Here is a 15,896-nt window from a genome sequence, read left to right as displayed (position 1 = left end):
ACGCTGAAATTCAACAATTCGGTAAGGATCGATGGCTGATCCAGAGATGACACCTGGACTACTATATTTTATTATCCTATCCTTTGTAAAGCCATAACAATGGAACTCCTGCATCCGTTCATATACTATCGAGTTCTCAAAATGTCTTGTGACTAGTAACTATTTGCTTAGCCGCGTGAAGTGTTGAGACGCTAGCACCTCCTTTTCTTCCATATAGCTAATGCAGCTGGCATGTGGTAAGATTGTCAACCAAACAGCGGGGCTGTCACTAGTGGAATGGCTCGTTGGAGCCCCACAACTATAAAAAGGCTAGCCCTACTGAAAGAAAAGAGCGGACTGAATCTCTTACGATCGATTTTGGGCCAAAGGGCGTATACCAAGCTGACACGAAACCCAGCTATACAGTAGTACAAAATACGAGGTATTGAGCACCGACCCGTTCACAGTCTACTGATAACTAGGCTTGATAGCCTTTTCTTGCCAGCTTGCCAACCTAACAGTTACCTGCGATTACGCTGTAACTTGGCACCCATACTAATCTTAACACAAAGTGACTCAATGTTATTTAGAATGAACTTGGGCATTCCTTTAGCAGCCTTCAAAGTACAGTTAGTGAGTTCAAAGCTTGAATCGGCGCTATGCTATAAGAGTGATTAGTCACTTCTGTCATTGGGCTGTACACTGGTTTGGTTTTCTCTGTAAACCCCTACGTGGATTATATAGTAATCCAGATTTTCATGTAATCACATTTTCCACCAAACAATCGAACTCACAGCAGAAATAATTGCTTGTAACTCACAGGGGACGCAGTCCCTAAGTGTGACCACCAAACGCGACTGCGATGGACGCGCTGAATGCATTCACAGAAATTTTGAGCACGTCGACAAAAATTTAAACACACATACAGACGCATGTTCGATAAGTGGCGTCGTTTCAGGAGCAAGTGAGCAACATTAAATATGAAATTAATGACTTAACTAACAACAGAATGAGCAATCTAGCGGCGCTTTATGAAGTTCGGTGTTGGCGGAATCATTTTTTTGTGTACGCTAACTCGTATAAATATGAAATGTGTTTGGAATTAATGCATGACAAGAGCAGCGATTGGCTGAATCAAAGGCGAATATGGGTTGACAAAGGAAAAGAAAAAAAGAAGAGGAAGCAATGTTGATTGCTGCTGGTATGTGAGCTTGCATGTGTGCGTCTAAGTTGCGGTTTGCTGCTGGAATTATGATTAGAGCATTTCCGACGTCGACACGTCACGTACGCACCGAACGGCGAGCAGAACTGCAGCACTATTAGGAAACATATAAGCAACAAATGCAAAAAATGAACAAAATTAATCGATTTAATCGGAAAGAAGGCAATTCTTTGCGCTTGTGGCGCCTAACAATTGAACTTAGACGACTTAGTGGGCTCAATTATGCATTGCATGTAGCGCATGTGCCCCTCAGTCGAAGTCAAGAACACTGTCGAAAACTTAAAGGCAAAACGCATTAATAAATGAAAACAAGTCTCAGCAAAAAAACATATTAAATTAGTTAAATGAAAAACGAATTAAATTAAACAGCATGCAGCCAAAAGCAAACGCCAACAAAATATGTAATTACATTTTAATAAGGCCTTTGATAAGACCCTGTGAAATAAAAACTTCGCTTGTACCTATAAAAACACAAGTATTTCCTACAATCAATATCAGTTCACAGTTACCTAACTACGGTACAGCAACTAAAAACAATTCACAAACAATGTCTCGTTTCTTCCAAGTCCTGCTCGTCGCCTCCTTGGCTTTCGCACTCTGCGCCGCTGAAGCGCCACGTTATCGTGGTCGCAATGGACGCCTACAACTCTCCAAGCAACGTAGCCGTTTCTTGGCACGTCAAGAAGCCGCTGAAGAAGCAGGTGTAACGCCGTACCCCTCCGCCAAGGAACTGATACCAGAGATTCCATTCGATGAAGCCGCCGCCGCTGCTGCACCTGAAGTACCCGTTGAACCCGAAGCACCAGCTGCTCCAGAGGGTGACATAAGTGTCTCTGTGAATGTTGATCTTCCAGCCGAGCAGGCACCAGTTGAAGAAGAAGCTGATGAACCCGCGCTTGCCGACGATGCTGAGGGCGAACATGAACCAGACCTTATCTATGGCCCACCAGAGGCTGAGGATGTGCCAGTTGTCAATGAAGTTACTCCCGTTGAAGAAATCGAAGCCACCATCGCTGAGGAAGAAGAGGAACAAGCCGCTGAGGAGGAGGCTATCGAATCTGCACGTTTGACTTTCGGTCGTCGCATCAACGCACGCAAATCCGCTCGTCCAGCTAAGTTGCGTGCTCCAGCTCGTGCTCGTAGCAACTCCGTTAAATCCGCCAGAATTGTTAAAGCCAAGGTTACGACCAAAGCTCGCTCTGCTCGTCTACAACAGTTGCCACAACAACAGTTCTTTGTTCCTCAACAATTTGCGGCTCAACAACAGCAACAACCTGTCTTCTACTACACCGCTGGTCAATTGCAACAATGGTAAAGACACCTACATTCTAAATAAATTTTCTGGGAGAAGGTGGTGGGAATACAATCGGTATTATGAGTTTACTACAAGTATACTGTGGGGTATAGAAAATTGTTAACAATTAACATTAAGATTAAAAATAGAAACAGATGTAAGAATTGTTAAAGATTTTTTTAGACTGAAAATAAAAAGAAACCTAATAAAAGCGAATTAAGTTTGTTGTGTTGTAAATGGGCTAATGTGGTCAAATTTATGGGTCGACAAAGTTGGAATATAAGAAGTATGTACATATTTTGGTTTTTTTCATGATGGTAACTGATTATATATGTCGTTTACGAGATATCGAAACATTAGACATTCCAGGAAGCGTTCTAATGTATTGGCCCCAGCAGCGCTAGCAAAATTGGGTATTACATTGGTTAGGGGAAGAGGAGATCTGACTTCATCCATTTGGGTTCCAGAGGCTATTATATTTTAGAAACTATGCCATACCACATTACGAGGACCCACCGTCTAAATTATCTCAAGACCATATATAATAAATTAGGCTAGGTTTGATGGCAAATCTAGATCGCCCTTGAACTAATATATGGAGTCCTTTGCGAATCCATAAAAACTCTTGTATTCGATCTTATAAGTCAGCAAAGCGCCTTGTGACCAATACAATATTGCCCAGGCGTTTAATTTTTATCCCAACCATCCTGGTGGGATATCTGACAGTGTGAACTCCCCAGTGTTAATCCTTGATACGAGATACGTTGGATAATCAAGAAAGAAGTGTTAAAATGGTTTACCTCATTTACCCCCATACAGTTTCTGCGTCCAGTAAAATTCCCAACCTGACAGCATAGATGACGATAGGGCAATGGCCCCCAAAACTAGGGAGAAGCCAGTCTGACTGATCTCGTACATTCGATCTTCGAACAAAAGCATCTTGCGACAACGAATGAACCCATTGATAACGAGGTAAGGCATTCCTTGATGAGGCCTTACTACTCCCAACCTTTAAACACACCTGATCTTGGTAAAACAACAGCATAGCATGGCTTCGGAAAAGAGCACAGTACCACTGCAGCACTTAGCGTCATAAACTCCCAGATAGTTCGTGGCCTTAACTAGAAACCACCCAGCGAGAGAACGACCTTCGTTGGACTTGTCAAAAGCTACTTGAGGACATCGAAAAAACTACGCTCCCTTCATGACTGAAGAGGTGGACCATGAACTACCTGAGCGGCCGTCAATCGTCTATACTATTTTCAGGTTAAAACACAAAACTGAGAAGAATTAAACAAGGAGTTTCACAGGGTAGTGTCCTCTCCACGTTATTGTTTAACATCTACATCTCGAAAGTCCCGCTAATAACGTCGGCCAATGGAATCGATGTGCTCAAAGGTAAACGGCTATCTCACCGACCTTTCTCGTTGCACGGAACCTAACACACTTCCCACTAAATCCACAGCGACCATATTCACACACTGGACGAAGGACTACAGACTTGACGATAATAATGTCAATAACCCTAACACTCGGTGCTCCTTTACTCTTCACACGACCGCGGTTATTGCCAAAGTACATAGTCGCTACAAAATTATCAAGTCGCTAGCCAGCAGCACATGGGGAAAGAACAAAGTGACGTTGCTGGCAACTTACAAGGCAATTTGCCGACCAGTCTTTAACTAAGCCGCATTAATATCTTTATGACGAACCCCAAATACTTTACCGCTTCCACAGGTTACAGGTGGATGCTTTCCATCCGGCTTACTGATTGGATAAATTTCTACTTCCTTGCTTGATATTATTTTGATAGCCTAGCAATGATCTGTTCGCGCCTGTTTACAATATAAACTTTGCACCTAACCTTTGAAAGAAGATATAAGAAACACTTCTGAAAATGCTCTGAAAATTTTCATGACAATAATGTAATCTAATTTATTGCAACTGGACTCAAAATTTGGCTAATAATCATCATGGCTTAAAACTAGTATACCAATTTATCTGAAACATACACTGCTTAGCACGATGCAAAGCAGAATAAAAGCGACATGAAGAATATGCAAATGCACACCATTTGAACGAATACACATTCGAAAGCAGAGCTTCAAATTACGGCATGGCGTACCGTGAGTAATCATTAAATATTAATAAGGTGTTTTCTGAACTTTTAAGGTCATTACTGCTAGGCGAAAATCAAACGCTTTTACAATAAATTAATTTTATTAGTATAAAAGCCCGAACTGCTGAGCAAATAGTATCAGTACTTCGTACTTTCCACCCAGTAAAGCACATACATCCTTCAAAAAAATGGCACGTTTCCTACAAATCCTGCTCGTCGCCTCCTTGGCTTTCGCACTCTGCGCCGCTGAAGCGCCACGTTTCCGTGGCCGCAATGGGCGCCTACAACTCTCCAAGCAACGTAGCCGTTTCTTGGCACGTCAAGAAGCCGCTGAGGAAGCTGCTGTAACCCCATACCCTTCCGCCAAGGAACTGATACCAGAGATTCCATTCGATGAAGCTGCCGCCGCTGCCGCTCCCGAGGTACCCGTTGAAGCACCAGCTGTACCAGAGGGTGCCGTAAATGTCTCTGTGAATGTTGAGCTTCCAGCCGAGCAGGCACCAGTTGAAGAAGAAGCTGATGAACCCGCACTCGCCGATGAGGCTGAAGGCGAACACGAACCAGACCTTATCTATGGCCCACCAGAGGCTGAGGATGTGCCAGTTGTCAATGAAGTTACTCCCGCTGAAGAAATCGAAGCCACCGTCGCTGAGGAAGAAGAGGAACAAGCCGCTGAGGAGGAGGCTATCGAATCTGCACGTTTGACTTTCGGTCGCCGCATCAACGCACGCAAATCCGCTCGCCCAGCTAAGTTGCGTGCTCCCATTCGTGCTCGTGCCACCTCCGCTAAATCGGCCAAAATTGTTAAAGCCAAGGTTGCGACCAAAGCTCGCTCAGCTCGTCTGCAACAATTGCCACAACAACAGTTCTTTGTTCCTCAACAATTTGCGGCTCAACAACAACAACGCCCCATTTTCTACTACACCGCTGGCCAATTGCAACAGTGGTAAAAATGTGTAAATCTAAGTAGATCCCAAAGGCGATTATATATTAGATACGGTAGCATAGAAAATTGTTAACAATTAAAATTAGGATATAAAAGTGTGTGTTGTTAAAGAATTTTTTAGACTGATAATAAAGAGAAATATACAAAGCGAACGAAAGAAATCTATATAATTGAAGTATTTGGGAAGGAAAATAAGGAAATTTCTGGAATATTCTACGAATAGGAAACCATTTGAGTACATGAGCCTCGGTAATATTATTCATGTGTGAAAGAAATGATTTGCAGTACTTCACTATAGGGATTTCGGATGAATCCGTATTAACACTCAAACTTCTTTCTAATACTCCAACTTCAAAGAAGTCATAGAGATTCCCTGTTTCAAACCTCATTCAGTATCAAAAGCCCTCTAGATAAACCGTTTGCCTTTGGTTGAGACAATGGTATTGGGCTCAGCTTGCCTGCATCAAAGACAGATCAATCGACACTGCCTTGCACTCGGTTGTGTTATGGCGAGAAAAGCCTTTATAGGTACAAATTATGCTGTTGGTTACTTCCTTGATATCGATGGGGCCTTCAACATCTCACGAACGAAGCTGGGGTTTCATCTGGCCGAGGACTGTCAACTGGGCAAATTTCTGCCGCTACAACAACAACATAAATAAAACTGAGCAGGTTTTTTAGCTTTCAGACACAAAATTCCTGATGTTACTTTTTACTTGTTAGGAGGCTCTCTTCTTCAACCGGTGGACAGGGCAAAATACCTAAAGCTTATCCTTGAAAGGAAGTTGTTATAGAAGATGTGGGCCTCTAACCAATAGTGATTTCCTGGCTCTAAGAAATCGTAGCTAATTAGTAATGTTTTAAGAGGTCATTGTCGGGTGGAGTCACTCATAAAAAACACACAAGCTAAGCTGCTGGAGAGTGTTCAAAGACTCATACGACACCTGTAGCTTTTATATGCTTTGCGATGAAGGCTACTATAAGATTGAGGGAAACAGGTGGTTACAATCTTAAACAATGCATCGCATTGTGGCAAAGCGAAGCCGTTAGAAAGGAGTTGCAGTGAGCTCTTCATCAACTTTTGTTTCAGATTACCAGACTGTAACGTCTTTTTAGCGGAGGTGACTGCCATCAAGACAACAGTAGACGCAGTAGAAAGCTCACTTTTCTTCAGAGAAGTGTCTATACTAACTTTGAGCTCGCCGACCGTGCGCTGAAAACTTATCAAGGCGGGCATTGCCTCGTTAGTAATAGCATCAAGCTTATTCCATATTAGACTTGTATGGGTGTCCGACCACAGCGAAATCGCTAGAAACTGCAAAGCCGATGATTTTGCTGGGGAGGGCATCCATACCAAAACTTCATCCGAGTGGTCTACCGAACTACGTGCTCGCCATATATGTAGGTGTTCTCGAGTATTTTGTCGGCTCCCTTTTGTCAAAATTGTACGAAAGAAGGCAGGGTGGAATCATCTTGTAATTTTCTGTTCTATTCTCCGGATTTTCCACCCATCGATTAGTATCAATTCAACCACCCAACCTAATTTTAACACAAAGGACGAACATTTGCTCAAGTGAGATCCATTAATTAAGATCAACTAACTAATTCTAGCACAAAGAACGAACATTTGTCCCAGTGAGATCTACCGACTAAGATCAACCCTACAACCTAGTCTAACCCTAACATCAAAACGAACATCCGCCTTAGTGAGATTTATCGTTTAACAACAACCTTACGACCTAACCTAACTCTAACCTATGATTTGGAATTCTCTCAGAAATTAGCCGTGATCATAGCAGCTTTTTTAAGCTAAGTAGTGGAAGCCATTACGTCACCGCCTCAGTTCATTTCCAACAGTTTTCAGCAACATGTCCTTCATTTTTTCGCAGTTTAGACGACCGATCACGATTCCGATACTATGACAATGTCAAGGCTAATAAGTACATTACGTTGAAGCTCAAGAACAGAAAAAAGAATTGTTGTTACATTCAGTAATTTATTCTTTCTGCACTCATCACTATTAATTCCCTTACAGAAATTCTTCATTCAAACTGAAGTAACCTACAGACAGTTACCACAAAATAACTGTAAGTGTATTTCAACCAAAGCAAAATGAATTAAATACTTCATACAACAACAAATCTAAACAACTATTAACTATTCTATGTGCTGCGATTGTTCATGGAAATAAGCACGATAACAATAATTTGAATATAAAATCATAAGCTCAATGATAACTCTGCAATTACAGTTGTTGGTGGATAATAACGAATATTCAAGCAAAGCAATAAAAAAAATCAAAAATGAAGCAAGAATTGAAAACTCTGATAGCGTAGACAAGTAAATGCAACATTAAATATTAATAAGGCGTTAGTGTACTCGTCAGTGTTTTACCTAAACCAAAGCTTCTGCGTTAAATTGCAATAATTAGTATAAAAGCCTGAACTGCTGAGCAAATAGTATCAGTACTTGGTATTTTCCACCCAGTAAAGCACATACATCCTTCAAAAAATGGCACGTTTCCTACAAATCCTGCTCGTCGCCTCCTTGGCTTTCGCACTCTGCGCCGCTGAAGCGCCACGTTTCCGTGGCCGCAATGGGCGCCTACAACTCTCCAAGCAACGTAGCCGTTTCTTGGCACGTCAAGAAGCCGCTGAGGAAGCTGCTGTAACCCCATACCCCTCCGCCAAGGAACTGATACCAGAGATTCCATTCGATGAAGCTGCCGCCGCTGCCGCTCCCGAGGTACCCGTTGAAGCACCAGCTGTACCAGAGGGTGACGTAAATGTCTCTGTGAATGTTGAGCTTCCAGCCGAGCAGGCACCAGTTGAAGAAGAAGCTGATGAACCCGCGCTCGCCGATGAGGCTGAAGGCGAACACGAACCAGACCTTATCTATGGCCCACCAGAGGCTGAGGATGTGCCAGTTGTCAATGAAGTTACTCCCGTTGAAGAAATCGAAGCCACCATCGCTGAGGAAGAAGATGAACAAGCCGCTGAGGAGGAGGCTATCGAATCTGCACGTTTGACTTTCGGTCGTCGCATCAACGCGCGCAAATCCGCTCGTCCAGCCAAGTTGCGCGCTGCCGTTCGTGCTCGCCCAACCTCCGCCAAGTCGGCCAGAATTGTAAGGGCTAAAGTTACGACCAAAGCTCGTTCAGCTCGTCTGCAACAGTTGCCACAACAACCACAGTTCTTTGTGCCTCAACAGTTTGCGGCTCAACAACGCCAACAACCTGTCTTCTACTACACCGCTGGCCAACTGCAACAGTGGTAAGCTGAAAGAACTGTACGTTTCATGAAAGTAAATAGTATAGAGAATTGTTAACAATCGGAATGGAGAGTTGTTAAAGATTTTTTTAGACTGATAAATATAAAACCGTTATTCGAACAAAACATATACACATATGCGATCTTTTAAATGTGATGAAGGCTTAAGGGTTTTGGTGCAGTACAAACAAAGTTCTTTATAAATTGCTCTTATGTTAAACAAAAATGAATATCTACTTATATTTCTTTTTGTTGTTGATCTTATAATCACAAATTGTCTTTCTCCTCTCAGACCAAGTTCATTTAGTAAATATTTCAAATAGCCTCATAGCGCTGTGGACCGCGTAATAACTCTAACGGTATTTCAAAATTCTCTAATTTATCATCTTTGGACTCCTTTCGTTGCGTCTCTGGTTGCACCGTATCAACATATTGTTCGGACTTTTGTGCGTTTGGTTTCTGTTGTTCCACGCCGGACTGTTGCGCTCCCTTATTGCCCTCTTCCTCTGGATATTGCTCGTATTCATAGTCGGCACGAAAGCCACCATCGCCTATATCCTCATCAGCAGTGCTGGGCAACTCCGCAGGTGGACCGTAAATGTCATGAGGGCTGGGTTGCCTGGGTCTACCCAATGGTGGCGGTCGTATTGGCCAATTAACTGGCGGCGATCCATATACGTCAATAGGTCGTCGGTGCTGTTGCTGTTGTGGCGCTTTGCCGCGCAGACGTGTGCTGCTTTGTGAAGTCCATGGCTGACGCGTCTCATTGGGCAGTTCAAAAGTTTGTGATGGCCGATAACTGCTTGGGCGATATCCACCTCTACGCTGTGTGTCATCGTCCTCGGCACTGGGTTTGTGCCGAAATGCTTGTGGATATCTGTGATGCAGAATACGGTGGCGGTGCCGCGCTAGACGTGTCGCATCCTCGGCATCCTCGGCAATACTCAGAACTAGCGCCAGCAGTAATGTGGTGTTAAATAATATTAGTTTGGACATACTCGCTGAGCGCTCTCCTGCCAGTTGCTCTGCAAATTTATGACTTTTCGATTTGTTGTAATGCTTTTATAGCGAAAATTTCATGCGAAAACTTGGCAAATGTTCAACTTTCTTATAAATATGATAGAATATTGTTTTGTTTTTTGTTTTCTTGAAAATATTTGTAAACATTACATTCAAAAAAATATTGAATAAATGCCAGTTTTCCACCTGCCAACTCGGTTGATAGCGTATTGGCCGCCACTAAAACCTCAAATGTATAAATGTATTCGTTTGGTGCACACGTGAACCGATTACCCGTGTGACCTCGGTTAGCATATTGAGCTTGCGATTCATTTTTATCGCTTGCAAATTAGTAATAGCTTATATGGAAATCATCACTTTGCCCGGTGATGTTACAAGCACAGTGTCTCGTTTCCAAAGAATATAGAACAAACAGAATAAATACCTAATGAAAGAAAAATATGTTGGGTGGGTATAGGATGACACCCTGCCTTTAATAAAAGTTAGTTTGAGTGCGTTATTGAGAAGTTCTAAACCGAGATTAGAAAACGATGATAGTGAAGCTGTAGCCCTTGCGTTTGTATTTCTACGTCCCTTCAACCGCCCATGCATTAAAATCGCCAGCTTTCCCCTTGCGTGCGTTGTAAGCTTGCTTGCTGAAATCGTAGTACACTAAAGAAATGTAGGCCTTCACTTTCGCACGATGTCACTATCTTGCCTCTTGAGAACTTTTTCAAATGGTAGCTTGGTAGACCTTTAGGTCCATATCGCGGATTTTGAGCTTTCGCCTTCTGACCAATTATTGTCGCTACTTGTCACGCTAAACGCACTTTTATTGAAATCAAGGATATTATCGCCGCTTTGCTATCCGAGTGGATAGTCACTTCTCTGAAGGAGGCTTCACTACCGAGCAATAAATCTACCGCTACCTTAGTGATAGCAATCTCGGCTTGAAACACACTGTAGTAGTCAGGAAGTCTAAAAGTGGTGTTGATAGAGATTCCTGACAATATACCCCTTCACCAACATTTCCTGCCAGCTTCGACCCATTCGTAAACAAGTTCACTGCTCTTTTCCTCCGATGGCTTCTACCCATCTTCTGTCTAGTTATTGTCTTGGGTTTTGTACTGTTTGCGGCGTAGTAAAACGTATGTGCTAAGGATGATGCAGTTTTTTCAGCAGTGCTTGAGCTGCTGAACAATGGTTTAGGCTTAATTGTAGGCACCTAATAATTTGTTAGAACTTCTCCAACAATCTTTTTGTGTGCTGGACGGCTGTAACTACCAGTTGGGTGCTTATTTCCGCCTTGTGGACCTTTTCTTTATCTCCACATCGAAAACAAGAGCCAGTAAAATATCAATTGATTTTACAGTTGAGTAATATATGTATGTCCAAAATCAAGGCATTTATACAGCACACTGGTCTTGTAAATTCGCTCAAATGGGTTAAGGCTGATCGACTTCGCTGGGGCCCGAAATATGGTTATCTGTGGTGACTAGATTCAGGCATAGGAAAATTCACCAACCTTCCTTCCCGTCTCCGGATTGAAAAGACACTAACCAGACCGATCATGTTGTGATATATGGAAAACATGTGTCCAGTGTTTTAGACGTGCGTACGCTTCGAGGTCCTAACATCGGCTTGGACCACTATCTTGTTGCAACCAAGATACGCACCAGCCTCTGCGCAGCAAAAAATTCACGTCAACAAACAGAAGGAAGGCTCGACGTCGAGAATCTGTAATCACAACAGACAGCCGAATGATTTCCTACTCGACTTGAACTCCTGCTCTCTGAGAGCACTTGTCAGCAACTCGGTGTAAGGAACTGTGTGGAAACGAAACCATTGGTTTTTGGAAAATGCAAAGGAACAGTTTATACGATGAGAACCGTGTCGCAGTAGAAAGAAAACAGATTGCCTACCTCACAACGTTACAATCAACCACAACACGTGCGGGATGGTATAGATTTAGAGAGTTGAAGAGGGAAGCGAGACGCATTTTCAGTCAAAATAAAGAGAGACCGAAATGCATGACTACGAAGAGCTTGACCAGCTGGAAGACAGGGGCAGTGCTCGAAAATTCTACGTATACAGATGTGGCGGCTAACAGAAGGTTTCAAGACCGGAGTATACCCATGTAGAACCCGCAGAGTTAATCTAGTGACTGATGCTCAGAACATACTATAATTATGGAGGGAATAGTTCTCCGCCCTGCTGAATGGCAGTGAAAGCATATCGCCAGGAGAAAGCGAACCCGATTCCCCAATCGATGACGATGGAGCAGACATTCCATTGCCCGACCATTAAGAATTTTTGAAATCGGACTACTATATGCAATCGCTGCTGTACAAACTCATCAATCAAAATCAAGTTCTTATGAATTTATTTTTATTATTATGAATCGACAAGCAGCGCAGGTAACACACAAATTAAAATGCTCAATCAAAAAGTATATTTTTGAACACTGTGCAGCTATGTACATATATATATTTGAGTGTGTTGCCTATTTAATCACATTCAACAAGTGTCAAAATTGAACTTCAAACAACAAAATCTGCAAGCTTGCATACAAAATAGACACAGCAACAAAGTAAACAAAAACAGCAAAATTATTTTGTTAGCAACAGCTGATATTAATACACCCACACACACACACAATAGTGGCGACGTAGGACATGTGTAGCTGGCAGTGCGAGCGAAATGTAAGCTAGAAAGACAACGACAAGTAAAACAATGAGCAGAAGACAACTGCCGGTTGCAGAGCTGAACCCCCGTGGACCAGCAAATCCTGAATTTGATGTGGCAAAATCGTGCGAAATGCAACGCTGCCACAGTTCAACGTTCTTACAATTCAATTTAAAGCGTTTAAGGCGCTTCGTTAAACTTCCGAAGTTTCGCAGCGCACGTAAAGCCAAATCAAAAACAGATACAGAACAGTTACAAACTCTTCGCTCCACAAACATACACACATAGTCACACAGATCTAACGTACAAGCGAATAAATTGCTTTTGCCATACTTTTTCTTTGTTGCTGTTGTTGTTTACGTTGTTTCGTGTTTGCCGGGGACGCTCTGTTGCGGTCGCCGGACATACACTGCCACTGTCAATGGCTCTGGCTCTGGCGGCGTCTGAGCTACAGCGGTCGGCAGCCAATCACGCATGCCGAGCACGTAGCGGCCGACGACGCTGTTGCTGCTGGTGGTCATTTCAAATCGAATTTAAGCGTCGCTGTATGCGTGTGTGTGGCAGGGTGTGTGAGGTTCACTGATACTTGGTATGCATACGTGTGCCGCTGTGTGTGTGTCTCGGCTATAATTATTGAATTTATATGCTTGCACCTTTGTACGCACACTTGCAGGAGCCACTGTACGCTTGTACGTTGGCCTTTTCTGTGCCAATCTACACGTTCTACTTTGGTCTTACAAACACAAAGCGGGGGAGGAGGGAGCGGCATACACAGAATTTTTGTGTTTGCTTATTTATTTTTATCTTCTGTTACAAATATTTATAGTATTATGAAATGTGTTTATTGTTGTTGGTCTATTTGATTGAGGTATTTGATAGCAATTTTTTCATATTCGCCATCTTTCAATTTCGTTCCAAAAGGCTAAAGCTAGTCGGTTGCTTTTGCTTTTATAGTCAAAATATTTGTATTCAGGTGACGCAGTGTCGCACATTTAATTTCCGGTTTCCGATAGTTGCTGGCTATTGTTGTTGTTTTTGTAGCACTGGTATTTTTATGACCCGAACAGGTTGCTGCATACAGCCTTGTCACGAAGTTTATAACACGTAGAGGTCTTGTATGGAAAACTCTTTTATTAAAGAAGTAGTCATGAAATTTGGCACACATTACTTCTGAAGGCAACGCAACAATCTACGAAAAATTTGTTCAGATCGGACTGCTATTACATATAGCTACCATACAAACTGAACGATCTAAATCAAATCTTTGTATAGAAAACTTTTTTATTTGACGAGCTGTCTTTACGAAATTTGGTGTAGGTTATTTCCAAAAACAATGCTATAATATCTTAAGAAATTTTTCAGTTCGAGCAGCCATAGCATTGTAGCTGCCATACAAACTGAACGATCGAATACCACTTCTTGTACTGAAAACATTTTTATTAGACGAGATATCTTCTTGAAATTTGGCATGTATTATTTCTCAAGATAGCTCTACAATCTACGCAGAAATCGAAAAGATCGGTTCGATATAACATATAGCTGCCATACAAACTGGCCGATCAAAATTAAATTCTTGTAGGGAAAACTTTTTTGTTCGGCAAAATATTCTCACAAAATTCAGCATATATAGTTGCCTAGCGAAACGCTACAATATCTGAAGAAACTGTTTAGATCGGAAGACTTTAGCATATAACTGTCATACAAACTGAACGATCAGAATCAAGTTCCTGTATGAACAACTTTATTATTTAACGAGATATCTTTACGAAATTTGGCAGAGCTTATTTTTTAAGACAACTCTAAAACATCTGAAGAAATTTTCCATATCGGCCTACTATAACGTATAGCTGCCATACAAACGGAACTATCAAAATTAAGTTGCTATATGGAAAAACAAAAAAATATTTGCATGATGAATGTTTGTGAAGGGTATAATAGTTTCGTTGCAACCGAAGTTAAATTTTTTCGTTTTCCTTATATTTGCCACTTAAATTTTAAATAATATTACAAACCCGAAATGCCTAAAACAATTGTATATTCTTTGTTTAGTTAATCTACTATTGTTATTCGAACTTTTTTGTATGCTCTTTGTGTTACATCATTTATTGTTACAATATTTTATTTGCCACATTTTTGTGTTTATTAATATGTGTGCATATATTTATGAATTCTCTCATATATTTAGTCTTGCAAAACAAATATCTATTTTTAGTTTCGGTTATTTTTCTATGGTGACATCACCATTTGTTGACCCAGAATTGGTTGTAAAATTTTTAATCGCCATCCGCACCTTCCCTGACCCCGCTCATGTAGTAAACTTTCAAAGAATATATACATATGTAGGTATGAGTTATGTGGATATGTCTCATTTCTCATTTTATTTTCAATTTTCGTTTTTGTTGTCAATTTAATATTCTTAACGCATCCCTTCGTGTGTTTGTGAAGGCGGTGTTTAATTTATTCAGAATATTTAGTAATGAATATTAGAATTTTATTGAGCGTACGAATGTCCTTGCTGTATATAGTCATGAGTGTGTATATAACTATGTATGTACATATGTATTTGGAAAAAATAAATCATAAATAAACTAAATGACGTAATTCTTAGCTAAATATGCAACTATGTAAAATATGTGGATTGGGTAATACTAACTATGTATATGAGTGATAAAATATATTATTACAAAACAAAAAAGACTCTACCAAAGCTATAATACCCTGCACAGTGTTATTTTTTATGACATGAAGGGGAATAAAATATATTTTTTATTGATATATGCTAAACTACGTGAAGATATCTCGTTGAATAAAAATGTTTGCCATACAAAGACTTGTGTTCGAACCGTCAGTTAATATGGCAGCTATATGCTATACTGATCCGATCTGAAAAATTTCTTCAGAGATGGGAGCGATGTACTAGATAATACTCTGTGCCAATTTTTTTTTTAAAGATATTTTGTCAAGTAAAAGAGTTTTCCATGCAAGAACTTTAATTTGATTAGATAGTTTGTAGGCAGCTATATGCTGTAGTACTCCAATCTGAACAATTTCTTCGGAGATTATTTCGATTTCTTTAGTGATAAACTGTAACAAGTTTTGTGAAGATATATTAACAAATGAAAAGTTTTCCATACAGGGACTTGACTTCGATACATCTTTTTGTATGCCAGCTATATGCTATAGTTATCCGATCTCAACAATTTCTTCGGAGATTGAAGTGATGCTTTGTATAATAATCAATACCAAATTTCGTGAGGATATCTCTACAAGGACTTGAGTTCAAACGTTCAGTTTATATGGCAGCTACATACTGTAGTAGTCCAAAATCGGCGATTCTCACAAATGAGCAGTTGTTTGGTTATACACGAACCAAAGAAAAATTT

At 41.0% G+C, this 15,896-nt stretch overlaps 3 protein-coding genes and 1 long non-coding RNA gene across 8 annotated transcripts in view; 3 read left to right on the top strand and 1 right to left on the bottom strand.

Annotated features, from left to right (window-relative positions):
- LOC120779028 overlaps nucleotides 1-15,896 on the bottom strand; it is a 256,412-nt gene that overhangs the window by 25,555 nt on the left and 214,961 nt on the right. The window lies entirely within an intron of this gene.
- Nucleotides 1,749-2,596, top strand: LOC120779016 (cyclic nucleotide-gated cation channel beta-1-like). Its single transcript, XM_040111136.1, has one exon. It carries the CDS (start codon nucleotides 1,749-1,751, stop codon nucleotides 2,514-2,516), a length of 768 nt encoding a protein of 255 aa, XP_039967070.1. The 3' UTR covers nucleotides 2,517-2,596.
- Nucleotides 4,803-5,564, top strand: LOC120779018 (translation initiation factor IF-2-like). Its single transcript, XM_040111138.1, has one exon. The coding sequence runs from the start codon at nucleotides 4,803-4,805 to the stop codon at nucleotides 5,562-5,564; it is 762 nt and encodes a 253-aa protein (XP_039967072.1).
- LOC120779017 (translation initiation factor IF-2-like) lies at nucleotides 8,072-8,836 on the top strand. The gene has a single exon (XM_040111137.1). It carries the CDS (start codon nucleotides 8,072-8,074, stop codon nucleotides 8,834-8,836), a length of 765 nt encoding a protein of 254 aa, XP_039967071.1.

This window comes from Bactrocera tryoni, chromosome 5 (assembly GCF_016617805.1).
Source record: "Bactrocera tryoni isolate S06 chromosome 5, CSIRO_BtryS06_freeze2, whole genome shotgun sequence".
In the NCBI taxonomy this organism is placed as follows: domain Eukaryota; kingdom Metazoa; phylum Arthropoda; class Insecta; order Diptera; family Tephritidae; genus Bactrocera; species Bactrocera tryoni.
The sequence above is the reverse complement of the archived record's forward strand: the minus strand, read 5'-3'. Positions and strand labels throughout refer to the sequence as shown.

Coding starts and splice junctions, on each gene's coding strand:
- LOC120779016 (XM_040111136.1), top strand. CDS start 1,749: ATGTCTCGTTTCTTCCAAGTCCTGCTCGTCGCCTCCTTGGCTTTCGCA.
- LOC120779018 (XM_040111138.1), top strand. CDS start 4,803: ATGGCACGTTTCCTACAAATCCTGCTCGTCGCCTCCTTGGCTTTCGCA.
- LOC120779017 (XM_040111137.1), top strand. CDS start 8,072: ATGGCACGTTTCCTACAAATCCTGCTCGTCGCCTCCTTGGCTTTCGCA.